At 40.1% G+C, this 27,799-nt stretch overlaps 1 protein-coding gene across 1 annotated transcript in view; it reads right to left on the bottom strand.

Moving 5' to 3' along the window:
* Positions 1–240: 240 nt before the first annotated feature.
* The window catches only part of FER1L6 (fer-1 like family member 6), a 59,021-nt gene continuing 31,462 nt past the window's right edge, over positions 241–27,799 (bottom strand). Inside the window, exons 22-40 of the mRNA XM_042036405.1 lie at positions 25,640–25,750; positions 24,812–24,973; positions 23,916–24,099; positions 23,543–23,739; positions 22,858–22,980; positions 22,687–22,726; positions 20,798–20,913; positions 19,540–19,671; positions 18,412–18,537; positions 17,241–17,368; positions 15,794–15,964; positions 14,473–14,633; positions 11,461–11,603; positions 10,804–10,892; positions 8,790–8,888; positions 6,788–7,029; positions 6,315–6,478; positions 5,023–5,123; positions 241–898 (exon numbers count right to left, since the gene is read on the bottom strand). Of these exons, the coding sequence (XP_041892339.1) occupies positions 712–898; positions 5,023–5,123; positions 6,315–6,478; positions 6,788–7,029; positions 8,790–8,888; positions 10,804–10,892; positions 11,461–11,603; positions 14,473–14,633; positions 15,794–15,964; positions 17,241–17,368; positions 18,412–18,537; positions 19,540–19,671; positions 20,798–20,913; positions 22,687–22,726; positions 22,858–22,980; positions 23,543–23,739; positions 23,916–24,099; positions 24,812–24,973; positions 25,640–25,750 (2,676 nt within the window). The 3' untranslated portion in view covers positions 241–711. The remainder of the gene's footprint in view (positions 899–5,022; positions 5,124–6,314; positions 6,479–6,787; positions 7,030–8,789; positions 8,889–10,803; positions 10,893–11,460; positions 11,604–14,472; positions 14,634–15,793; positions 15,965–17,240; positions 17,369–18,411; positions 18,538–19,539; positions 19,672–20,797; positions 20,914–22,686; positions 22,727–22,857; positions 22,981–23,542; positions 23,740–23,915; positions 24,100–24,811; positions 24,974–25,639; positions 25,751–27,799) is intronic.

The following is a 27,799-nucleotide window of genomic DNA, read 5'->3' as shown; positions in this document are numbered from 1 at the left end:
TTCCTGATCCCTCTCCTCCAGAGACCACCAGCACTGTCAAATTGCAGCTGGAAAAAGGTTCTTTCAGTCTCTGCTACTACATCCCTGTCACGGGCACTTAGCTCATTTATGAGTGTGTGAGATGTTTTTGTAGAACAGCATTTTTACCGAGAGGTGCAGGATAAATTCTACACAACACCAAATGAGACCATTTAACTTTAGACGTCTTTTAATAATACCTTTTATCTAAAAATATGGCATTATAAGGTTATTGAAAAACAGTTAAAATAATTAATTACAAAACTATGCAACGACTGTATTATACATTTATCTTTGTGTAAAGATTTGACCTTAATATTTAATCGCTCATCTGTAATAATAAATACTTGACTGAGAAATCAGTTTCTGCATTGCATTTAGGAATTTACTCTTAAATTCAGTTTTAGGTACACAGTGACACTTTCAATAATAATGTCAATAAAGCTGCAGCAGTAATGACGTACATTATTAATATACATCATTAATGTACATTAATGATAATGTACATTAGGGATGGGTCTTAATGAGTATTCAAAGAAGATGTTCAAATATTCTGAGAGCTCCCGTTTCTGGTGTGAATAGTTATTTTTCTTTTTCAAAAGAATGAGATGTTTCAGATTAATTAATTCTTTTTGCCTGACTTATTTTTAGTGGAAGTTTTCATATTTGATTGACTACAATGAGAGCCATGATCTACCCTCTTCCTATAACTATCCTTTCACTAATTGCACCTGGCAGTGTGTAGATGAAGAGAACCAGGAAGACAACGAGAATAAGCAGAATTATGCCAATGATGATGTACTTCTTGTAATTCCTCCAGATCAGGTGATACAAACACTTGAAAGGATTTACAAACCAAGAGAAGGACGTGTCTGGTCGGCTAAAGGGGAAGAAAGAAAAAGAAAATCTTTTGTTAAGGCAGATCCATCTCTTTCCAAAATGATCCCACTGCAAAATATATATTTGAGTCTAAAAAGGACCTTTAACTCCTGGGAACCCACTACAGAGATTAGAGGGAATGTCCACAAGTTTCACAAGCTGTTGGGTCACTTCCACCCATTCACGAACCCAAGCTCCACACACCCCTTGTAATGAAATTCCAGCTCACACATCATAAATACTTCCATTTATGTCATGATATAGGGTTTAAATTTGAAAACAAGATCATGATAAACCCTAAAGAAGAAATGCAGGCATCATGAACTTGAGTACAAAAGCTTTCTAATAATTTTAAGAAATTTAGCATCACAAAAGTGGTAATGAACTGCTACAAAAAAATCTGATTGCACAGTGATAGTCATGGTTCCAGAATAATCAGAGCCAGCTCAGATCTGGCATGTGGCCCAAAATGGTGTAGTTTTAGAAGGAAATTTAAAACAGGCCTCCTGAAAACAGGAAATGATGAAATGAAACCCAGATGGTTTGCTTGTGTACATAAAAAAGAGCCTCCTTCTGCCGGTGGAGAATATCTGTATCCCACAATCCAAGTTTTTCCAAATGTTGCCCCATGTGTTCTCCTCCACACCCAGAAGTTTTTTCACACTGTACAACAAAGCTGACTGCATACAGAGAGGAAAACAATGTTCTACTTAGGAAAAATGTTGGCCTGGTCTCTCCTCTGATTGGGTGGGCACTGTGCCTCTCACTCCAACAGCTCTACCCAAGGCAGCATCTGTCAGCTTTTTCGATGGGATGACCCAACGAACGCAGTGGTGTGGGGCAACATTAACACCTGAAAAACTGGGGCAGGTTGTCTTTCTTATCCAATGTCACCATAGTTGTGCAGATAGTGCAGCAATAAGGAAAATGAAATTAACTGAGGGTCACAAAAAGCTGTGGCCGTGTCTCACTCCGGAACGGTGTTTCAGGAATTTAAGCAATCTTAGTTATCTGATGAACTCAGCATTCAGGCAGTGGGAGTGAATGCCAATGTGACAGAAAGTCTGTAAATCCAAAAGGCCAACTGAAAATCTTTTAATGAAAGATTGAGCTTCATACTGAGGTAGAAATGACTGAGAAATAAATCATCAGATTAGCCCTCCAGGTTAAAAGGAATTATTAAAAAACTGGACACTCTGAAGAATAAAACTACTTGAGTAACAAGACCCTTAATCTGCATGTACCAACTGCTTGAGGACTTTTCATAACCCTTAAAGGCTGGGGAAAAAAAAAACCCCAGACTGTTGCTTATTTAATTTGTTTCCTTTGCAATGTAGGCAATAGAATTCATTATCAGTTATAGTAGTGCATTTATTGTAATAGACTGCATCCGGAAAGGCATCCTGTCTTGATCAGCAGAAATGAAGAGATGAATAACCTCACAGTGCTCTGGCCAGGAGGAAATTACACTCATTGAACCTTATTCTTCGTTTACATGTTTCTCTCTCTAGTTCACAGACATTTAATCTTTGTCCACCTTTGCTTTGGTACATTAGAGTCTGCTACTGTCTATAGCTCCTAGAAAATAATTTTTGTTTTGAAATTATTTTTTTTCTTAATTAGAAAGAAGAATTTTGCAAAACAATCAGAAAATTTGTCTGCTTCTCTGGGTGTTCCTATGTGATGAGGAAAAAACCAGAGTGAACCTGCAGTAGTGGCATAGAGACGTGGAAGTCTTGACAAAAAGATCCTTGAGATCCACGCCTTCCTGAAGAGGACTCATTTGAAGGGTAGAATCAATTACCTTTTATCTCCCAGCTGATTGTGACTACTCTGCATGTATGAACCACATATTGCATCACTTGGGGGTACTGAGCTTGATGCTCCGAGGCATCAAGCTGGTAAACTTTAATACCTTTAAACTTAAATGAAACTGGGGCTTGCAATGTCTTCAACTATTTATTTTCCTTCCAGTGAGTGAGTGTCTAGCTAAAATATTTTTTACTATTCACATGCTATATTGCTTTAGTAACCTTAGGATTTATTTTGTCTAACTTTAAAACCTAGGTGCTCAGTCTGGTCATTCATGGGCTGTCTGCATGGGGAGAGGAAGGACCTTCTGGAGGCCAAGTCATCTCTTTCCCCATCTCACATCTTAAGATATGTGTGGTAGGTAGATGGGATGACTCCCCCACCTGTACCACGAGCAGCTGCAAAAGGAGCCTGAATATTTTGCTTCTGAGATGGGTAGTGTCAAATGACACTAGCCCCACCCTACTTTTGCTTTAATTGAGGCATACATCTCAATTAAGAATAGAGTAGAACTAGAGCCATGTGTTGGCTGTGTATTCACACCACAAAAACCACTGATTACTCAGTGCAAGATTTGGAGGAAGACTCTGGTTTTGTGGCTTCTGGGTCAAAGCACCTCCAGGCTGTGCAGCAGAGAAGGGGCCACCAGGCTGGTGACAACCTTTTGGCCCAGCAGCACATTTGCAGATAAAATGCCCCTGAGCTGAAAACACTGGGAGCCCTAGTCAGCCATGGGTGCATGGGCTGGGTCTCAAAAAATGAGAATAAAATGAGACAGTGCCTTGTGCATCCTGTCAACAATCTTCTGGACATGTAGTCTTTCTACTACACTTGACACTCCCTCTTAAAACTCCCTAGGCTGATTGCTTTCCACTACATGTATTTCAGAGCTATCCCCACTCCTCTCTCCTCTGAAAAAAGTGCTTTAGTTTCCATTACTGGGTGTCTTTCAGGCAGACACCTGTCAGGCAAAGCTTATCCTGCCTTTGGGTAAAGGTGTTGAGTGAAGTGATTGACTAAAGTCTTTCCAAGGCTTGTTTTAAAAAATGCTCTGATACCTCTGACCTGACAATTCCTTTATGCTGCTTCCTCTTTTCTCATATTTATCCTGAGATATATCTCAGACCAACAAAATTAAACAGAATTACCATTATGACTAGCAATTGAATTTTAGAAATTTTGGTAGCAGGAAATATAGCATCAATTCCTCTCAATTTTTTTATCTAGCTCATTAAAAAAGTCCTCAAATGTTTTAGTAGAACAAAGCATTTGAGCCAAAACAGATTAAAAGTACTTTTTTTCTGAATGCAAAAAACTCAGCTGATATTTTTTTAATGTGACAAATACTGAAAGATAAACTGCTGTTTCTAGATCATTTGCCTTAGTTAAAACACTTAAAATGTCCTCATTAAAAAGTCTTATGATGAAAAATAAGTGTCTTCATTCTTTAAGTATGAAGAAAAATAAAATTAGAGACAGAATTTTGAAGTCATAGCCTTTGTGTGTCTAAAGAAGGGCAATGATGCCGGTGAAAGCTCTGGAGCACGAGTCTTGGGAGAAGCAGCTGAGGGAACTGGAGTTGTTTATCCTGGAGAAACAAAGGCTTATTGCTCTTTACAACCACCTGAAAGGAGGCTATAGCCAGGTGGGAATTGGTCTCTTCTCCCAAGTACAAATGACAGGATGAGAGGAAATGACCTTGAGTTGTTCCAAGGAGGGTTTAGACTGGATATTGGGAAAAATTTACTGACCAAAAGGACATTGAAACAGGCTTCCCAGGCAAGTGGTGGAGTCACCATTCCTGGAGGTATTTAAAAGACGTGTAGATGTCATGCTTGGAAACATGAGTCAGTGATGGACTTGGAAGTGCTGGATTAATGGTTGGACTCAATGATCTTAAAGATAATTTCCAACCTAAATTATTGTATTATTAATATAATAAATATAATCCATCTGATCTTTATAGGTGACCAAACTGAGATGTTAGCTGTATGTGTAAACTGTGATGATTTAAGATATTATCACATGCCACATCAGCTATGGAATGAGGTCATGTGTGAATTCTAGCTGAGGACAAATGTGCAGCTATGCAATTTATTTGGGCTTCCAGAGGAAGACATTTAAGCAAACCTGGAAGGTGCTGCCAGCAGGAGTGCCAGCCACCAGGCCATGCACAAGCTGGACAAATTACTTGCTGAAGGTTGCAGCATGAAAGAGAAGAATATCCAGGAGACCAGAGAGGACACCTGCCCTTCCCCATCTCCTGCTGAATGCCCCTGCCCTGGCATCTTTAATGAGTATGCTTCTACTCACTTGGGTTTTTCCAAGGGCTCGGGCTCCTTTCGAGCTTTGCCTACTGGATTCTTCTCGGCTTCTTCTGCTGTGACCAAGTGAAACTCAGCTTCTACCTTGCCCTGGATCAGAGAGAGAATAGTAAGCATCCAATCCTGGGTTATTATCATCACTAATTCACAGCAAATTCCTCTTGTTGAGAAATGATGGAACCAATTCAGGGCAAAGGAAATTGAGTAAGGAAAATAAGATAGTCTTTGCTGTTGAAGAGAAAGAACAAAGGAAAACCTATGCACAAATTCCTGACTTATGCTCAAGGACCATGAGGAAAGAGAGGTAAGATATTTTCTTCCATTAATATATTTTCTCCTTCCTAAATTATAACATAATTAATCTGAGAAGATGTCTTCTACCTATCACACATTCTGGCAGAGCTGAATGTCTGAGGTAGAAACTGTGTTGCTGACGTGGACCAGATGTAATCCATCTGCAGGGGGAAATTCAGCCAGTCACAAGTGCTGGGGCCATTGAGCTGTGGGTCTCAGCTCACAAAAGAAACATGGGATTCCAGTAACAATTAAGAGCAGATGAATCAAATCAGCTTTATAGAATCTGTGATGGATAAAAAACAGACAAATGGCTTTACATATATTTGTGATTTTCCTACCCTATACCTTTGTGGACGGTATTAATCTAAAGTGTTGATCTATGGCCACTAGGTGGGATTCAGCAGGAACAGGGATGAAAGAAGGTTGCCAATAAAAGGAGTAAAGGTGGAAGCAGGGAAGAGAGTGGACCGAGAGAAAGGGAATCAATTGTACTGGAGCTGAGAATATAAGTAAATCCAGCATTTAGAAGTGGAGTTCATTCACTAAATCCATGGAAAGTACACAGTCAGCTTCAAGCTGAAGAAGGCAATGAACTTGAAGATGGAACTTTTTATTAAAACATTCTTTTTGCTGGAATAGACACAAAAGTGAAAGAATTGTGAGGTTTAGGGAAACCCTTGGAGAATCAATAAATATCTAGAGACAGAGGGAGAAACCCCTGAAAAAGGACCAAAGCAGGTGAATTTCTAGAGGGCTATACTACTGGAAATGAGTTTGTAGCTCTTGGTTTGTGTCCCCCCATGGAACTGAATGCACCTAAAAAGACTCTTTAGTGCTCAGTTGCCTGGGTTTTTCTGAACCAAATACATGGAGAACTACTAACATTTGGAGGAGTCCTATGGATTGCCAGTGGTGGTTGTTCAAAATCCAAAATTAGCATATCGGTCCCAGAGAAAACCTGTTAATCTGTAGTGAGGTGCTTACTGTGAGCTCCCCAGCCTTGATGAAAGGCCACCAGCCTTTGATGCGCTTCTGCTGAAATATGGAGATCTTGTTTTCTTCACTTGCTGCCACAACTGTGCCTAGGTCACAGCTCTTGGCTGTCTTTGCTGCTCGAGGGAACCCATTCAGGTCCAATTCAAGAGTGCCTGGAGAAAGAAGTAATGTGACAACACTCAGGGACCAGAGAGACATAAAAACATTCAAGTAGCAGCTTCCAGATGAGATACACGGAGGAATGCAGCAGCCGGGCATTTCTCTGTACTGTCGGTCATTCATTTGTATTGCCCTGGCATTCTCATCTGATTCCTAATTATTGAATTGACAAGAAATGTGTAAGTTAGCACTGTGGTGCTTCAGAAAGAGAAAAGCAAAAGCTGGGGCTCAGACAGCACTTTTTGCATACCTCTGCAAAGCACTGGTGAGACGAAGTTCAGGCAGATCCATTGCATACTTACCCAAGAAATCATCTGAAGAGAGTCTTTCGAAATCCCACACCTGAAGCACCAGCTCAGCAGGTATTTTGCGTTCTGTCTTTTCTAAGGAAAATATGTTTTCTCTTTTAGTAACCACCATTTGTTTCTCTGCTGGGAGATAGTGGAACGGGAACACAAAGCGCCAGTTGAAGTTGCCCTCTCCTGTCAAGGAATTGTAATGTACATCTGTCTCCTGTTTGTCCTCTTCCAGGCCCTTTATCCACCTACAGCAGGCACACAGTGGAAAGCATCGGTGTCACCAGGGGATCTTGAATTGTAATCGTTGTTATTTGGTTACAGGCCTGACCATTTACTAATTCCTCCCTAACCAGTAAAGGCAACACACTGTTCAGGACTGTGACAGGCAGCAACAGCCCTGGGTCAGGCATCTTGGGACACAGGCTGCTGTAATGATCAGTGGTGATCAAAAGCTGAGAGTGAGGACATGGTTTTTATTTCAGTCAGACCCCAAAGTACCAGGTGGCCCTTTGCTATTGGCCAGGACACCTCTCTTCTTTGGGACAGGCAGTGGTGACAGCATCAGTCATTTATCCAGCACTAAATATCCTGTATTGATGTTTTGCCACACTAACAAATTCTGTGTAGGTGTCTCAAGACTGTTATCAGTGCTCAGTATTAGAGGCTAATTTTTTTTTTAGTTGCTGTTTGCAGGTATAAACATAGCGTTAGTATGGCTGGAGGAGTCTCTCGGGGTTTTTTGTGATTTCCTCTTGGTTTCTGCTACAGTATGCACAATATCAGATGTGCAGTGGTACAAAGGACAATGCTTTCTTAAACATAATTTTCTCATCTGAAGAGCTCCACTGAGGTAATGATCCAGCTAGGTATGTTTTAGTTCTGTAGATGATTTATCACAGCTTGAGTAAAGATTAGCATTTTTGAGCTGTATCCAAAGAGAGCTTTTCCCCTGCAAGCCCAGTGTTTCAAAAAGGAATTGTGAAAAATGGTAACAATCTGAAACATGGCACTGCCCCAAGTGCAAATCCATGGCTGCTGACAGATACAGTGCCACATGCACTGTTTGAACATAATGAGATTTGTGTCTTTATCATTAAGGCACAAAAGCAAAAAGTTTCCCACTCCTGGCTTCTCTGTCAGACTGCTCTGGCACTGATGGTGATGTTCTCATCACACAGCTCAGCACAAAGACTGGCTCCCTATTTAATTTCTCGAATTCGTGTTCTCAAAGCTACTCTGCTACTGCTCTGAACACACAATTCATATTGGCATATTAAACTTACTCTCTAGTAGTGGAAAAATGGCAAGAAATCTAAGACCAGTCTGGCACCTTAGATTTTCAGTACTTTGTACTACCACTTATACCGTAATTTCCTCCCAGCCTTCCCTAGTACCTGCATTCAAATCCTGCTCAGAAGCAGAAACTGCAAAGCGGTGTTCTAAAACAGGCAAGGAATTAAGAAATAACTGGCTACAATCTCAGGAAAGGAAGGAGATGGAGAGCAAAAAGTGCCCATGTGATGTTCTCCTCAGCAAGACCATGGTCATTCACCCACACACACTCCCCACATGAGGTTAGAAAATATTTCTAACAGAAAAAGCTTGGCAAACACCTGCTTTCTTATTTCTAATGAGGTTATGATGCTCCTTTCTCTGATTATGTCAAAACTCTCTGCATCTGTGTAAGCTCTTACAGTTCAAGTCCTGTACGTGTTTGATCTCTCTGTGCTAAACCGTGAGCTTGGTGCTTGTTTTGTGCCATCTCTGCCTGAGAAGGAACTAACAACTAGTGTCATTTTACAGTTACTCGATTTTCAGAGGAAATAAAACAGGAAAAAAGGGAGCAGTATCCAATATGGGTGAGTAATTTGGGCAGGCATTCAGAGCAAAGTGCCAAGGTCACTGAATAGTTTATCAAATATTCTCACAACCCTTTTTTTTTTTCTCTCTGATTTTTGAATGAAATATTCCATGTTATTTTGATGATGAGTGCTGAAGAACTTACCCTTTTACATAGATATCACTTGATTTTTGCCCTGTAAAGATATTTTCGTCTTCTAGAATTACATCCTCTGTATTCCAGATTATTACCCTCAGTTCATACCTGAAAAAGAAAGTAGGCCTGTGTGTAAAGCTCTGGTCAGGCACTAATGCAAACCTCTATCAAATCACGCTTTTATAAAGTGAGAAATACTGTATTTGTGCATCAGACTCAGGCCTCTTCTGTTTACAAGAGTCTAGTGATAGAGTGGGGATGTTGGTTCCTCTCAGCTTATGGAATATGATTGACAACAACAGGGTCACTGCCAGCTTTGGAGGGATGGAAAATTCCTTTCTTTTTATATGCCTGTTCATTTTCAACTCTTTTCACAAAAATAGTGCAGTGGAACAAGACAAAGTTGATCTGAAAAACTTTGTCAGAGCAGTCTCCAAAACAGTGATCAGCTTGCTAATAAAGAACAGAGCTGCCTGAGAAGTGCTTTTTAGAAGAAATGCCCAAAAACATTGCATTTTGTGCAATCTAGTGCATTAAAAGGGAAGAGAAGGACTGCTTGGAGATATTTGCATTTAAGCAGGTACAATCATCTTTAGAAACAACAGTAAAAGGAATTAAAGTTTCTCCATCCTTTCCACTCCCTATATGCAGACATTTATGGTGGCCATCCAAAGCTCTCAAAACTTGATGTGAAATACAGATATTGCGGGTGACATAAAAAATTAATGCTGAAAGATTTAGGTATTCCTTGAGTCATTGTATGAACTGCAAAATACATTAAAAAGACAAACAAACTATGTTTGATAACGCCAACATATGATTTCCCTGATATGACATATTTTGTCTTGGAAATAGCCTCAATCTCAGGGTGTGGAACAATTTGCTTCAGAACTTACCAGATACTCTACGTCACAGAGCTCTTAGGGAGCTCCATGAAAACCAAGCCTTTGCAATTGCCAAAGAAACTTGAATCTGCAATGCTTCCCCTTAGCCTTGTTCAATCAAAGATCATCAATAAGAAATATTTTCACGAAAATGCTTGAAGTTTTATAGACGCTGGAGCCTGTTTTGCTGCAGAAGATATGCATTTGTCAGCAAGATGTGTAACTTGTGTCTACATGTACTGGGTTTTTTCTCATAATTAATGTTTGACACTATTTTCCCCTGCTGTAGTAGACTATAAAAATGGCAGCAACAATTTTTTTTTATGGGCATGATTAATTTTAAATATTTTTGGATTGTAAAATGCTTGTTGTTAAGTAGTTTTATAGAAAGTTCTGGTCTGAAGGAAGTAATTGCTACATGGATTCTTGTTTGTTTGTCAAATAAAATAATGTAGGAATAGTACCTGATGATGTTTCAGAAGTTAAATTCTCAGGAAAGGTCTTGCTAAAATACAGGATGGGCTGAGAACTCTGTTTCTCATTTTTGTGTTTTCTTTACAATATTCAATTAGCTTGAAGAACTATGTGCAGTATTGCATGTAAAGCAGTATAAGTAAATGAGAGAAGGCTATTCCCAACAGAGATTTTCTATCTGTTGCTGCTTTATGTGTTTCTTGATCTTATCCTTGAACAAATTTCTGGAAATCCAATATGCATAATGCTATTGCAGCAGATGAAAGAGCTCAACTAGGGTCAAGTAAGTTATCTCAATGAAAGAGGTAGTGATGCTAGAATTACTTCTTGCAGCTCAAAAAGTAGATGATAACGTCAGAATTATTTGCCTCTAGCCACCTGCAATCTATTTACTGGGATAAAGGATAAAAAAGGATATCTTGGTAAGAGGTGTGTGATAGCTCTTGCTGAAAAAATCACCAACAGTTTTTTGAGTTGTTCAATGGAGGAAACCAAATTAGATGCTCCTGTTTGACTTGAAGCCATATGAACCTAAGAAAACTTTCCTCAGGACTGAAGAGGTTTGTTTTAGTAGTTTGTTTTCTTTTTATTTCCAGACACTTAAGAAAGACTTGATCTTTGAAGAGTTATTGCAACAGTGGTAGGAGGAAAGCACAGAGTATTACCCTTTGGGTTTTCTTGGTGAAATGTCCACAGGGGGTCCTGGCAGAGGCATATCATTAGGAAACATGTCAACCCACATCTGTACACGACCCTTGAAAACAAAGAGATAAACATCCCTGTAACAATTATTTTACAGAGGCTGTAAAAGGCCTAAATGTAGTTCTGACAGCCAAAATCACCACTTCCTCTACAACCACCAACCAGCTCAATATCCTGTAACTATGATTTAATCTAGGAACTTTCTATACAATATCTTTTTCATGCACATATTCTTTCAATCTTTCAGGTATTTGTTGAAGTTGAAATAGAGCTCAAACATTGTCAGCTTCAAGGTAAAATCCATGCAAAAATATTATGTGAGGAACAGAAAAAAAGAGAACCAAGGTCTAGATACAAGCAGAGGTTTTGTTAACTTAATAAAGCATTTAAAAGAATGAAAATTTGCAGTTACACCTTGTATGATTACTGTGTATTTGGGTAATTGGCTGTATACACACATGGGTAACAATTTCCAGGTTGATACTGTACAAAGTGTCGTGTTTGGTGCAACGCTGGGGTGCTGACTCTAAGTTTGCAGTTACAAATAGAAACCACAATAACTGGAGGAAATGAAAACTGCTCCTGGGTCTACCACCACCACCACCTCTGAGCTGCTCTACCTGTTCCATTCCTGGCTTATCCTTATGATAGAGAGGCCGAGTCTCAATGTGCTCTGGGACCAGTTTGTAGCCAGCTCCAGGGATTTCTTCCCAAGCATGTAAAACCTTTAAGGAGAGATGTTCATATGATTCGACTGGCTTCTCTATAGGAAAGAGTAAAACAAAAAGAACAATGAGAGCTGAATTTTAATATTATCAGTAATATTGAAACCCTTGGTAGTATGTTTCATTAGTTATTACAAGTACTCATTAAAAATTTGCTTGAGTTAAGAGGAAGGCTTTATGTATTCCAGCTAAATAAAGAAGGGCTTTGAAATGCTTCTAATTCACATAAATAAGGGGACCCATGGGATTAACTAGAAGATTAGCACTCAGGCAGCAGTCCTGTAAAACACAGCAAATCATTCCACTACTACAGCAGCAGTTTTTAACAGGAAGATGGAAGAAAAATGCCAACTATTCTTTTGACAGAAAATTGCAAATTTTTAAAGCTTGTGAAAAACAAGGAGACTTGGATTTGACAAAGCCAACAGTAAATAGGCCCTAGGAGTTAACTACGCTTCTCTTTTCTTTGTGATAGCAACAGCAAAGACTGCCTTGGAGAATTTAATCACACCTCAGAGGAAGAGAGTTGAAGTCCATGGGCAGGAACATTTCACCTCCTGACCATCTCACCTTGGCCACTGGAAGGGAGACCCAGAGAACCCCAGAGAATGGCACCTCAAGGAAGGACCAGTGCTATTATTGAAAGTAGGGTGGATGTTAGAAAGCAGAGAAAGCTCTTTGAACTCTTGGCTCCACACAAAAGGAGTCCAAAATTTTGACAAGTGATATGTTCTAGATTAAAAGTCCCTAAGTGAGAAGAAGGTTAAGATTTATTTGTGTCAACAAATTGTTATCACTTTTCCTACGCATGTTGCTATGTCGGAATTACTAATAGCTGGCAAAAGACTCGCTTGGAATTTAAACAGTAGGTGTTAAAACCTCCCTAATGGCTCAGGAATTGAGGAAGGATGATCCTGTGGTTATGAATCTTGGTTCCCTCTTGTGCACCAACATCTTATTTTAGCCAACAAAAAACAAGGTCTCTAGCTGCTATTCAGTCAGGCAGCCTCAGTAACAATGACACAGGTTATCCTACAATATCCTATATCCTCTCAAAGACACCTTTATAAAGATTTTTTTTTACCTCTGAAGATGCATATTTCTTCCCATTGGCTACAGGTAGTCCTAGACTACCTGGGAGTAGTGGACAGGCAGTTGGACTAGATGATTGTTGTAGGTCTGTTCCAACTGGACTATCCTCTCCTCTCCCCTCCCCCCTCACCTCCCTCCCCTCTCTTCTGTCCTGTCCTAATTTCTTTGTTCCTAGAGCAAAGTTAAATTATTCCTTCCCTTGCAAGTTAAAGCTGGGTGGATAAGTGCAATTTTCTCCACCCATACAGTGGAAATGGTACTGCTTTCCCTTTTCAGTACGCCTCTAGAGCTCAAATCTGGGGTCTTTGTTAGTTTTACAGATCCAAATGAGACCCACCACGGAAATCCATCAGGAAATGAGGACCCAGATGTACTTGTCAGAACAGCAATCTGGATAGAAATTATGTAAAGACTGTATGCAATAAACTATTTCTGTACAATACTGAAAAACTTGTGTACATAAATACTTTGGTCTTTGCCATCTGGTTCTATATTTCCTTGCTTCTGATTTCCATCATCTTATTTGACATTGGTTTGTCTGAAGCTCATTTTAGTGAACCAAAATTTTGATTTAGACATCCTATTGCTGGTAGTCACACTCAGTCATCTGATAGTGAGGAAAACAAACAGCAATACTGGAGTAAAAAATCTCTTTCAGGCCAAGAAAACCAAAATAGATCAACTCTTCTCCCTTCAACAGTGCTTCCTTGGCAGCCTTCCACTCAAGGTGTTACCTGTATTTTGTAATTGCCAAGAAGAATGTGGTCAAAGACAAATCAACACAGATAAGGGAGTGGAGGTTTTCTTACACTGCCACAGTGTCTACTACTGTCTCCAAGATCAGCTCCTTTCATTCTCCTTGAAAGGCTCCATCCTCACATCTCTTTTCCTTATTCTAAGCATAAAACTGAGTCATAGAATGGTTTGAGTTGGAAGGAATGTTCAAAGACAATCTTGTCCATCCCCTCTGCCATGGGCAGGGGCACCTTTCATTGATTACTCTGTCCCACTCCACCCCAACGTGATATGGACACTCAAGGTCCCGATTGACCTCTTTTTAACCTGGGAGTTCCAACATTAAGTTCTGTGCTGCCATCTGGATTCATGGACCCCACAGATACCTGGATTTACAAAATGCTATGTCAGTGCTTCAGAAGAGCAGTCAGTGTGGCAGTAACCAGGAGGAGGAAAAAGCCAACAGAGAGGAAAGACAAGTAGTTAAGGTGGGACTGACAGGTAAGTGGCCTGGAATCTAACTATGGTCAGATTTGTCTGACCTTGAGTAACTCCCTTCAAAATAGTATTTCCCTTCCCTCTTTTTCTCACTTCTTGGTCTGTCTATTCTAGTGTTTTAATTTAGACAGAGAATACATTTTTTGAAAGACTCTCCCTGACTTTCCATGCTTTGATATGCTGTGGGGAAGGATTTCAGAGCATGCAAGCTGGACTCCTTTCAGACCAACAGTAAGCCCAAAGACACGATCCAAGAGGGTCCCCCACACTCCAGCCAATCCTGGACATCCCATCCTTGGGATCAGGTAGCAGCTAGTCCAAGGTATTCCCCAACAGCCACCATGGGGATGTCAAGTCATCAGCAACAAACTGTTTCATTCGACAGATTCTTTGCAATTAAGCGACAGCAAAAGCTAATACAGACACAGCCTTCATTGCCAGATTTATATGAGTGTTTAAGAGCAGAGACAGGCTCCAGTAACCTGATTTCAGAGTTCACAGCACAACAGGGCTCCAGCTACAGCTGGGCAGGCTCCTGGTACTGCTACAATGCAAAGGAAGGATGCTGAACTACTTTGTTACCGTTCTCATCTTCTGTGAAGACTGTCTGTCCCTTGAAGATTTTTGTTCCTACTTGTATCTCCCCTGGCCGCATGAAGGGTCCACTTATTCTGTAGTCCTTACACAGCTTAGTGAGGATCTCACTTGGCTTGGTTGCATCTCGCCATGCATTGTACCCTTCTCTGCAAGGAGAGAACAGAGTGAAGCAAAATGGGTGAGGTTTTCCTTCTGAAGAGTGCACTGACAGATCAGGAATTTCTATGCAGAGATTCGCTTTATGGTCAGTGGCCCTGATATCTGCTCAGTAAAATTTTCCTTTGTCCAGCACTGCTTCTTACTTGAGACACTGCCTCTGTCTGCTCAGGTCCTGGAGATCAACCACTCGTTTCTCTTAAAACACAGGAGAAGCTGAGGCAGCCTTGTCCACAGCTTAGATAAAATAATAGCATGGGCATGCTTCCCATGAGGAAAAGGATCAGAGCTTGTTCCCTGTTGTACCTAAAAGATTCGAGTTTACATGTGCTGCCTCCATTCAAGGAGAATTATTCTGCAGCTTTCAGATGCAAAGGATGAGCTCAGGTTATCTCGGACCTGGAATAAGCGCGTAAAGAAATATCTCACACTGGAGACTGAGCTGGCAAGGGAAGCTTTGGGGCTTGTTCTGTGTTCCTGGATTACTTTTTGACATTGTCCACCCTTGGTTTGTAGATAAAATGAGAAACAATCATAGATGAACCCCAAACACACATCTCCCAGGTTAGCGCCCCACCCCAGGGCAGCAGAGTTATTTTAGATTGACTTTCTCTGCATTAATTAATTTTTATGCACAATGTCCTTGAGAGTGCAGCTGTCTGGCCCGGACCAGGAGCTCAGTCTCACTGCCCCATGACTCACCCTGTTACAGAGGTCATGTCAGCAGCCTCTGTCCTGCTCCCCCCCAGTGCCACACCAGTCCCACCAGCCTTGCTGCAACCACTCCAGCTGCAGCTGAACAAGAGAGAGCGAAGTAGAGCCCTGGCATAATTTCTATGAGAGATTTTCCCCATTAGCCCTTTATGCCTGTCCAAAGGCAGTTTATCAAGCAGGTATGTAGTAAACATCAGCTGTTTACTATCTAAAATACTTCTTGAACAAACAGTGCTGTTAATTTAAAAATATCCACTTCCCACTGAGGCTGGCAGTTACCCAAAGCCACCACTAAGCTCTTTGGTGAATTTTAATTAAAATACCCCTGTGACACTTTTGTGCTGAAGAAAGCATAATATCTGGAACACATTTGTAATTTCTCCTTCAAGTCAAGTCACTCACTGTGAGCTCTGTTGCTGCCTGAAGAAGTACTTACATTTCATATTGACTCTGTAACCCACAGGTAGCTCGATGTCTGCTGTAGAAACGATTTTCCAAATCAATTTTAGTCTCTCCAATAAGATCATCTGTCCCAATGAAGTCATGGTCATAGATCAAGACTGTGAGCAACGAATCCTTGGGGAATGTAGCTTGGATTTCAAATGATCTACAGGAAAAATTTAAACCTACATGAAGTCAGATCAATTTTGAAGCCGAGAAGACTAGGCTAATTCATGCCATGCAAACAGTGTGTGAGTGGTGTCTCTTCTAATAAGCAGTAGCTTTTCCGGTAGTGCTTTTTGCTTCAATTAAATATTTGAACATGCTGGAAACACACAGTGCAAAAGTATATTCTTTCTCCTGCTTCCCTAGCACCCTGCGTAGAGTCCTAAGATTGTTCCTACAATCCTGACTCCATGAAGGCTAGTACAGCTGTATGTAAGAGTTCTCACACATTTTTCAGAACCCCCAAAAGGGACATACAAGTCTTTTCTGGTTTCTTGCAAAAGCTGCAGGTTAAATATTGAATATAGGAATCTGGGGGCACCAAACAAAATGATCAGGCAAAAGGTTTAAACAAATCTCAAAAAAGCAAAGATAAGAACTCCCTTTTCACTGGGTGCATTTTTCAGGAATCATTATTGTTGAAAATATAAAACTGATTGTAAAAGGGATTTGACAAACTAGTGAAAGACAGGACACCCTGATCACCACAACACTGGCTCTAGATTTCTCCAAAGCACAGACAAAACTGAGCTTTGTCTCCTGAAGGATGAGTTTTGTACTTTCCCCCCCCTGTTCTAGGGGTCTTTCAGTCCAAAGTAGTATAGTGTCTCTGTCTTAATGTTCTTCCACCCAATTCAAAGTATTTTCAACCTTTTTAAAACAGGGAAATCTTCTGAAAAAAAAAAAATCACAGCCATTAGCATTAAAAATATAAATAAGTATAAAGCATTGATAATACAAACTGGCTATTTACCGACAGCTTGCCCCTGGCTCCTCCATTAAGAAGGCTATATGAGTTCAAAAAACTCACATGTCCTAGAATTACGAGATTTATTTAGCACTCTATTTAACCTGAAACAGCAGCAAAGATTGTGAAATCACACTTTACTGTTCTGATATTTATTTTGCTTTAAACTTAATGATTGTATTAATTTTCACAGACAATTATCATTTGTTGCCTCATTTCCTCTTACACATAAATTTGCAAAACATCTCTCAGATTGCATTACTTGGTATGTTTTGACGGGTATGAAAATGAAATATTTTATCATCAAACAGTGTGACACCAATTACCAACATTTTAAGCATCAGAATTACAGAACATCCAAACTGGCAGAAATCAGCATATAGCAAACACTTCGTAACAGTAACAGCAACTGTGGTAGCAAGTGATAAAGCACAAATTACACTGAATACAGAAATAAGCCATCACTGACCTTCCAAATATAGGGTTTAGCTGCTTGGGGATGTAGTTTTCCCTGTCTTTAATTTCTGTGTTGCCCAGCCTCAGCACAATGTAGGGATCTGACTTGCCATCTGGATCAGCTGGGCTGAGGTTAAATGCCTGTTAAGAAGAAAAATTGTGTCCTCAAGAAGTTTGCGTAAATACAGCATGGTCCCTGCACAGGACTATGGTTTTCCTGCCCAGTCACGGGTGATCTGGAAGTCCACGGGCTTTGCTTGCCTCATGTAATGTAAAATTTGGCCTACAAAAAAAGTTTTGTAGGCTTCTAGGAAAAGATGATCTGGAGGAGAAGAGAGTTTGCAAAGCTGGAAGTGCTGTCCCATCACTAAGATAGAAAAAGCTGAGCGGGAGAGGCAATACTGAGGAAGAAGCTGGTGCACAAGTGCAGGTAGGATTCAGGAAAGAATTACCTACAAATATTGTTCCAGATCCTTGAACAGTGCAAACCAATTCTTTATAGAATCTCAGAATTGTTAAAGTCTGAAAAGACCTCTAAGTCTTTATATTTGTTCAGGAAGTAAACCAATCTCTTCATATTTTGTTGCCACAGCCTCTCTGCATGCCATCTTTCTGTCTTAGATTACCTGCAACTCTCTTGTTTCTCTGAAATACCAGTTCATTCTACCCATTTTACCTCTCACACCATTCTCTCTCATCTTGTCCTCTGTATTTCTACCTTTATTGACCCCAAAATTTATTCACAACATGTAGAACTTTGATAGTATGCTATTCATAGCCCCCCAAAAATATGCTATCATTTCCTCCTTACTGAGGTTTTGTTTAAATGTGTGTTATTTTGAAACAACTCTACTGATTAAAACTGGCTGCATTTGCATATTGTGGCTGGAAAAGGTTGTCTATACTATGTTAGTTATTTATCCAGCTGTTTTAGTTTGAACAAGTAAAGGGATTCTCCAGTCTTGCAGAAATCTCCAGAGTTCTTGTGAGGAATATATATAACATTTTCTACTCTGAACACCCATTTCTACAGTATGAAACATTGGCTGAAATATGACCAGAAAAAAACCAAACCTCATGGATGAGGCTTTTCAGAAGCTTCACTGCGAAGACAATAGACGCAAACAGAGTTGAAAAGAAACACCCAAGTTATTTCAAGGTTAAAAGACCATCTGTCTACTTACTGCCACAATATAAACCCTGATGAGCACTTTGACAGAGTGGTTTGGGGGTATCCCTTGCAGGATGCGGGGCTGCCCTCCATCCAGCAAGCTGCCATCCTCAGGACTTGGGTATATGCAGAAGGAGCCCTGGAAATGCATTGACTTTTATCTCCCTTGAAAACAGATCAAGTGCAATACAAAATACAAAAACAATCCTTTGAATGAAAAAATCATCATTCATGCAACTGATTTTGTGGTAACCCTCACAGGGAACCCAACCTGCAGTGCACTAAACATCAGCTTTTAAAACATCTTTACGACATGGTACTATCACATCTAGAGGTTTACAAGAACTACCTGCCTATTGACTATTTTTAACTAATACCTGTAGGTGTTCTAAATCCAGTTTTCATATAATTCATATTTTTAAAATAATATATTGACCTTAACTGTATATTGGCAAATTAATAATTCCATTGGGTAAGTTTCATAACAGTGTGACAGGAATCCAGCTGTATTTTTGCAGCCACCATACAACTCGTATAAATCAATATTGACTCATGTTGCTGAGTAGCTCATACTGCCTGAAAGCAACTAACAACTCATTTAAGCAGAAATTTGCATTGCAAACTAATTGAGATATCAATGAGTTTAATCAGTTCCTCTAAACTACAAAGTGCTTGAAATCCTGATAGCATTACTCAGGCTTTGAACTTTTCAGATTGCCTGATGGAGCCCTGGATCAGGCTGTAGCTGTGAGGCCCTACACTTAAATTACACAAAATTACGTACAAGGTTCTGTAACTGATACTGTAGAAACAAAGTTGCATTAGTGAAATCTGGACTACATAATATATCTCTTCTTCCTCTTCTGTAATTTCAAACTCCTTGTAATTCCTTATTTCAAAACAGAAGTGAACACCTGGTGCTGGATGCTGTTTTTTTCTATCAGGTAATGGGAAAGGAAAAAAAATTAACACTAAACAAAATAAAACTAATTCTATTTACAACAGACTATCAATGTCTATTTCTTTCATCCCTGGCATACCTGAAATATCTGAAGTCTCTAAATTATTACCCATTTAATCAACATCAACTAAATTGGTGTTTCCGCCCGGGTTACAAACCCAACCCGCGACAAAAGCTTACCTTAAATTTTCCTATTATTCTGTCTTCAGTGTCAGCATGAACTTCATCATTAGATTTTCCTCTTAAGAGCTGGAAAGTTTTCACCCAGTCTTCAAAGTTATTAAATTCACTCTCCAAGTCTCCTTCATAAATCTTTGAAAACAAAAGAAGGCTTATATTTTGTGGTGCAGTGAATACATTTATAGCAACTTTTTTATTAGAGAGTGAATAGAAATTCATTTTGACCCAAAATGCAGACTTTAATAAAAACCAAGGTTTTGCAAAAGTCCTTGAGGAAAAGAGTTAATTCCCTATTTAAAACAGGACTAGTTTTGTCCTCAACCAAAGTCTTTCCCAACTATTGAAATAGCACATTAATGCAACAGGTGGAACCAACTCTGGAGGGGCCAAAATGAACATTTGTAAGCACTGGTGTGAGTGAAAAAGTGCAGATGTGTTGCTCTTTGCTTCTGTTTCCTTGCTGCATCGTGCCTTTGTTGCATTGACCCATTCTGCTACGTTAATGTGTCAGAACTTGAGAGCAAAGCAGACAATAATAAAGTGCTGTGGGGACAGAGCTTTAGGATAGCTCAAAAGACCAAACCACTTTTCAAAGAACATGTTTTTTCAATACTCTCTCCCAGTAATTTTTCAAGTGTTATTCAGTGTGAAACAGAAGGGCCTATATAACTGCCATCTCTAAAAAAATGGAAACAGCAGTTTCAAATTCCCATTTACTCAGCTACAATCTAATCCAAACAGTCCTAATCTTTTCAAACCTCTCATCTCTCCAGACAGTTTGCACAACCCATATAGTTTTCTTTGAATTCCTTCTATCATTACCCAACCAAATCTAATGTGAGCCGAATATTACTTCCCATCAGGGAGGATGCACTAGCCATCACAGCAATGCTTTCCATCTCTTTTTTTAAGACATTCTTAATAGGCCCAAATATTTCTAACATGAAATTTTGGATTTCTAACTACAGTGTTTTACATGCAAACAACAAAACTGGATTTCACAGAAGTCTCTCTGAGTTTGTCTACACCAATGAATTCTATGTCTAAGACCAAGTTTGCCTCATGCACCCTATGAGACCCTGTTTTCCTCTGTGTCCCTTGTGCTGGAGGGCATTATGACTATAATTTAGTGTGTTTTATTCATTTTAAGGTGTCTGAAATATATGTAAGGAGGGTTTGTCAAACTTAGCTGCTGATGTCAAACTTTGGAGAGACAGTGAATAACAACAGCCTTACCTCAGCCTTGTTTTTCTCTTACCTGCAGTGTTGCTAGGTTTGGAGTTTCTTTCTGTATCCTTTTCAATGTCTTATCCTTCTTCTTCCTGTCTGGCTCATCCTCTATGATCAACGCTATGTGGTCAGATGTCTGCTTATCTGCAGAAATTTAATGACATCATGTACGTTTTAGTAAGCAAAGCGTATAAAATGCTTCAGAGAAGGATGCAAATATACATTTTTGAAGAGTCTCCTTGCTCTTTTCTCTATTTATTCCTCTACTGCCAGACACAGGAATCTTCTCTATTACCACTGGTCCTCTCAGGAAGAGAGGTGGCAATTTATGCTCTCTGTGGCTACCAGTCTTCATAATGAGCTTGTTTGACCAAGAGTGATGGTGTCCTGTATGACTCCCTCCTGATGCCACCTCCCAGACCACCCTTTTCCTCCTTCTCTGACTCCTCCCCAATGCAAATAAACAGATCTTAACAGCTTTCACATAAAATTTAAGGTTTATTTAAAACTGAAAGCTGTTACTTAGGCTGTCAGATATTTAGCTGTTATTTAGATTTCAGGGTGACCCATGTTCTTCTCTGCTTAAAGGTATCACAAAATAGGGTGTATCTCACCTGGTCAAAGCCTAGAAGTGTGAGAAATGGGAGGAGGTAGATCAGACTAAAGTCAGATTCCAAACACTGAGAGGGGATTTCCCAACAAAAAGAGGGTGAGCCATCAAAAGTTACACTGAGATGGTTCAGTTCTTCAGCTGAAATCTGGATTTTAAGTTCACTTTACTTTCATTTTTTGAGTAGATCATGTGTGTTTGACAGCAATAAATATTTAGAGATACATATTTCATGTCAGAGATGTCCTGTATGTATAATGCTTATCATCACAGGTGAAAATTTGTAACAAAAATGATCAGGAGAGAATTTAAAAGGTCTGAAGTAATCAGTCAGAAACAATACACCACAACTGCCTGAATAGTCTGTGGGTGGAGGTCACAACTGTAAATGAACATCATATCCTTGTAGAACATTTTCTGTGTAAATATTACCTCTATTTGGACAAAGGAGCTTCACTCAGAAACTGATCTCCTCCTCATCTCTCAGCAGCCCTGATGATCACTGAAGTACCATTATCTGCTATTTCCAGAATGATATCATGTGATATTTAGGTCATGTCTTCCATTCAGAGCAATCTCAACACCCCCTTTAAACCTTTAAATCACCTCAGTCACTGGTGGAGTGCGGTCAGCTCTGGCATTAAAAGGTGATTAATTTCATTCTGAATAGCAGCTCTGTGTAAACATCAAATATTTGTTTACTTTCCCAGCCTTCTCAAGCAGTCATATTTGTCCAAAAATAAAATTTTCTAGAGTTCAGTTTTATTGTGGGAGGACCTGTTGAGCCACGGAATATGTATGTATGGAGACATATATATATATGCACACAGAGCCTATTTCTGGCCAATTTTTTTAGGTTCTTGTGAAAAAAAAATTTTCATCGGACCTGAGCTAGATAAAGCTTTCCAGCTATGGAAATAACACACGTGACTACAAGTCTCCTAGCAGAAGCTGTTCCTGCATCACTGATCCTGAACTGGATTAAAAATTGAGAGGAGCTTCTTTTTCTGAACCTGCTACAAATGCAGCCTAAGATCAGGATAATCTCCATCTTGTATCCTTTAGGACTTTAACTTTGCTAATCTTTGTGCACAATATTTGAGTGACGGGAAATTCATGTTAACTCAACACTGGCTCTGAAGTTTTAACCTACCCATCGTCTGATCAGCTGTAGAGGAAAGAGCCCAGTACACCAACAGTACTCTGGTACCAAACATTAATTGTTGCCAGTAAAATAGTAGAGAAGTGATACTAGAGAAAGTATTAGTAGTGCAAAATAATAGAAAAAATGCAAATAATTTACTTACTGTCTTCAGGTTTTTCTTCACTGGAAAAAATTCCTTTTGCCTTTCAAAAGAAAAACACGATGGACAAGCTCCTCATTATGAGTGTAATACCAAAAAGGAATCATTCAGCAGTAAATCTACTTTTACAACATTGCTCATTCATAAGAGTTTTGAAAATGCTGGGTGACTCACCTTTTGCATTTTGAACACAGAAGCATAGTATTTTGACCACCAGTCAATAACATTTTCAGCTGATTCATCTGCAATTGTTCTTTTTCTTCTCTTTGTTGACCGTCGGATGGATTTTTTCCTATCCTACCAAATGATGGCAAAAGTACTAGAACTGATTAAAACTAATCACCTGACTCATGACATTAAGCATGAACAGATGTATACACAGAAAATTTCAGCCTCCAAGAGTTAAATAAAATGCAATATGAATTTCTGTCTCTGTCTTTTATTCCAAGATACTTCATCGTGATCATCACATTATTAAAGCTATCTCTGTATTTCCTGCTGACTACGCCAAGATTTTAATATTGGAGACACTGCCACAGGAGCACCCCATACAACAGGCAAATCTACACAGATAATAAATAATGATGTTTTAAGGGATGCAAACGTTCAGATACAAATTGGCTTCTCCCACTTGAGTCTGCAAGTATTTTAAGAATCTATTAGTGTAAGTAATAAAATTCGGTGTGGTCAAAGCCGCATTGTTAATTAGTTCTCTTGAGGGCGAGCAAGATAGTGTGGGTGTCAACATTAATACCTAAAATATCTAAACCTGGGGTCAGCAGATTACCACTTTATAAGGAAGGGCTAAAGTCTGCACGACTGCAGGAGGAAGTTAGCTGGTAGCTTCAGCTGTACCCACCTTCTGTTTCCTCTCTTGCCCTGGCTCAGAGGCGGAGTGCTCCGGTTCAGCGGCAGGAAGTGCTGTGAGGGACGAGTCTGGCTCTGTCACTGTCCATTTACCCTGCTTCACCTCAGCGTAGATGTGATCGGCTAAAACTGGTTCTTCTTGGGATAGCTCAGCAGGCTGGGATGACTCAGGTGAAGCTGAGACTGAAACTTTGCAAGTTAGGTAAGATTTTGCCAGAAATACTGCCATAGCATTTGATGATCATCACATAATCATGTGATTAAGGGTTTGACCCCTATGCTCAACACAATAAAGCACACTTCTAAGTGTAAGCCTCTAAGCAGATCCTTTGTCTTTTTATTTGAAGTCAGAATTGAACACTTACCTTTCTCAATTTCTGCAATGTCTACTCTGTTAGCTGCAGCTTGAGGACCCAATGGGGTTTTACATAGGAATTGCTTAAGGCAATTGATGGTATGTGTTCCAACAAGAGTACTCCTCCCAAATGCTCTCCAGTCGACCACACAGATGCTTAGTGGTGGATGCAAAAGTTCATTTTCAGGCAGCTCCTAGTGCAGAGGACAGACAGCAGAATGAGAGAATTGCTGGAGAATATAGAACATGTGTAGAGTATTTCTCATGCATAGCAATAAGGCTTGTACTCTTCCCTCCCTCCCTCCCTTCTCCTTCTCAGCTATTAACATAATCATAATGGAAAATGCATTCAGCATAGGCAATATGATTTTTGTTTCCTGCAAAATCTGGAGAAAGCCTTGTTCTTAAGAATGCAGAGTGGACTGTACAGGCTGCGCTGCTGAGTAGAATCCCATGCTGTCATATTCAAGTATCTCTTGTTAGAATAAACAGGGAGAATCAGGAGTGTTCAGAAGGATAGAATGCAGTGTGGGAAGTTGTGAGTCTTAATGCCACTGCTGCTGTGTTGAAGGCTATTAACCCTATCTGCCTCAGTTTGCCCAACAACAAGATGTGGACCATGGGTGGTTACATGCCTTATGGGATGAACTATCAAGAGGAAAACAGCTCTTAGGACATACACCATAAAAGCTAAAAATACTGTAGAAACTGTACTTCCTTATCCAGTTTATTGTTTTGATATATTTTTCTCTTATAAATAAAATTCCCTCTTGATCGTAGCAACAAGAGCAAATTGAACAAATCAAGACACAGAGGAAATTATTTGACAAGAAAGGAAGAATAATGGTAATTAACACCTTGCCTAACCAGAGAACAGACAGGCAAGGGGCAGCATGCTATACGTACCACTTCAAACCAGTCTGCAAGGCCAGTGAAATTGGGATTTTTCTTGTAGCTCTGTATGACAGAGGATTTAACTCCTTTGCCTGCACACTCGATGAGAACCTGGGGGCGATCTACTGAGAGGAGCTGGACTTTCTTCAGCTCTCGAACACCCCAGAACAGGACCTGTGGTGTGCAGAGAGAAACACTGTTAGCTTGCAGAAACCCTGACTTGGCATGGGGAAATGGGCTAATAAGCAGGTGGTGTGAAGGCTGCAGAATGAGTGGCAGTGAACGGTGAGGCTGGGCAGCATCAGGCATCACAGTGATAGGAAAAGCTGCCACTTTTCCCAGCTTTCTAATATAAGGCTACTTTGGACACAAATCGTACAGGAGAGAAGGGCAGGGGAGGTGTAGACATTTGTAGACACAGGCAGAAGGCATTGTTTGGCTGAAGTCTGGGACCCAGAAAAAGCCTGTGAGATAGCTGATACCAAACTTCAGCTCCAGTGATGTCATTTGCAAGGGGAAGCTCTCCATCTCCTGTGGACACTTCCTTGGGCTGCACAGAATGTGGGTCCACCAGCCATGCTCTGCCACGAGAGAAGTCCCTTCCCAGCAGGTCAGGATTGAGACACAGCCCCACTGTTCCCTCAGTGGAAGCACAGCCTGGCATGCTCAGCCTCAGAGAAACAATTTGGTCTGAACTTACCACGTCCATTTTGGGATTTATATGCTATTTTCATGTGAATCCTATTGATCAAGATTGTAAAATCATCAGTTACTGTTACAGTTCAATAAGAGAATAAAAGGAGATGAGATCAGGAAAAGGAAATATACCAAGTATCTCACCTCCACTCTGTATTTGCTTAAAACAGGCCGTATGTTAGCTGGGACTGAGTAAATCTGGCCAGTATCTGGTGGATCCAGTGGAGGAAGTCTGTCTGGATCTGACTCAGGAATCTGAAAAATGAAGGAAATGTAACTCAGGCTGGTTTTTGGAAGAATAAAACCAGTATCAGATGTATCTGTTGATAATGGCACATAGAACACTCCAACTGAACCAGTTTTATAAGACAAGTTGCAGAGCAGAACAGCTGTGCTGTGAAAGGAATGTGACTCAAAATGCTCTCTCTCATGAAGTGATGCTAAAACACACAGCAGAAAGAGTATCCAATAGATTGGGTTTATGTGCCTTTCTGAAAAAAGGGCTCCTTTGTCCTAGTAGGACATAATTTGGCCTAAAGACATGCCTGTACTGAAGCGTGGTAATTCTATTTTAAAAAACCTAAGCAAAACTGCTTAGAAGACTTCCACAGGAAGATTCTAGATCTGATTCTAGTTAAAAAGAGCTGGTGAACAGACAGCACACATCAGCAAAACCACACATTTGCTGGAGAGACATAATATTCTCCAGCTGCTATGGAATAATGTTCCTGCATTATTGCATGCTCTTGTCATTTGAGACCTTGCAAACCACCTCTCCAGCATTAGGGCTGAGTCTTCTCTGTGCAGCTACTTAAATCTTGTGGCAGGCAGCACTTTTGTTCCTCGTGTGTGATTACACATGAACCTGCCCCATGTTCAGGAGCATATTTGGGTGTACATGACTGCCCTGTCCCAGCTGGGTGGGAGGAGAGCAGTCTCCACAGAGCTCTGAGGCGTGACCATCTCTGCCTCTTGTTGTGCTCCAGGCTTTGCTGCCTACTTGGTGCACCTTCTGTGACAAAGCTCATTGGCTTCACTTCCCAACACCTTCCTAATTTTTAACTGTGTATTTATGACATTCTCATTCCATACAGGGCAGATCTGAAGCCTGGCCTGATTTAGCAAATTCCTACATAAAACAGCAGAAGCCAGGACATGATGATGAGTTCTGTCAGAAGCTCAGGCTGTGGCAGCAGGGAACAACCTACAGACAGAGCTCTTCTCAGCTTTCACTTGAAGCATGGTACCTAAGGAGTACTGTATATGCAGCTTCTGGGAAAAGAAGCACGACATCTGGAGTGCATCAGTATTCCTAAGCTAACTTGTCACTGCTGAGAAGTGAAGCAGGTGAGATACAGCTCTCAAAGGGTCCTGTGAAGTTGAAATCTTCTGCTTTATTTAACCGGGCTATGTACAGTTGTGGGGGAGTCTAATTACCCTAAGGGAGAAAGGATGTGTTCCTTGGTTCCTTGTAGGTGAAGGAAGAGATAGGAGAAAAACTTAATATCTAAAACAGCACCTGCAGCAGAGGTGAGTATTCACATATTACCAACAATAATGCACGTGCACATGTGATCTACATTTTATCAGTAAAAATCCAAAGCAGTTAATATAATACCTGCACAGAACAAGAGGTGAAAAATTATCTAGTACTCAAATGAAAATAGAGTGAAATACCTGCATGAAGCTTTACAAAGGGATTTTGCTTTTTTGATTAAAAATATCAATAAACCCTGAGCTCATTCTGAGCAAAATCAAGACTCTCAGTATTCATTTTTGGTGTACTCCTTCTCTAAATGCCAGGATGCTTCATTGTAAGATTAATTTTATCCCTTCAGCAAGACACAACATTCATTTTGAAAGAACAAAGGAGCATTCACTTCATACACAACACTCTTCAGCTGAACCAAACAGTACCTGCAGATCAGAGTCATCAAGAATAGTAGTATGTTATAGGAAAGGTTATGGGTTCAGAACAAGAATAAATCAATGATGAGAGAGTTTTGTTTCCTTTCTCACACAGAACACCATCAGAAATCCCCTGAGGTTGGAAAAAGCCAACAGCACATCAGCTCTTGGAATGCTTTGGGATTGAGATGAAATGAGGTGCAGTGGAAAGGATAGAACTTCCCGAAATGATCCTCATTGAAATTCTGAAATCAGGGAATGATGTGAAATGAAGCGATTGGAGAAGAAATTGATGAATTGAAATGCTTGGGGGAAAAAAAAAGGAAATTCTGAAACCATGTGAAAAAAATAAAATTGATTGGGATGACATGAAGTGCAGGGAAATGGACCAAAGCT

This window comes from Corvus kubaryi, unplaced genomic scaffold (assembly GCF_017639235.1).
Source record: "Corvus kubaryi isolate FWS band 111438036 unplaced genomic scaffold, C.kubaryi_AGA036_p1.0 37385, whole genome shotgun sequence".
Classification (NCBI taxonomy): Eukaryota; Metazoa; Chordata; class Aves; order Passeriformes; family Corvidae; genus Corvus; species Corvus kubaryi.
The sequence above is the reverse complement of the archived record's forward strand: the minus strand, read 5'-3'. Positions and strand labels throughout refer to the sequence as shown.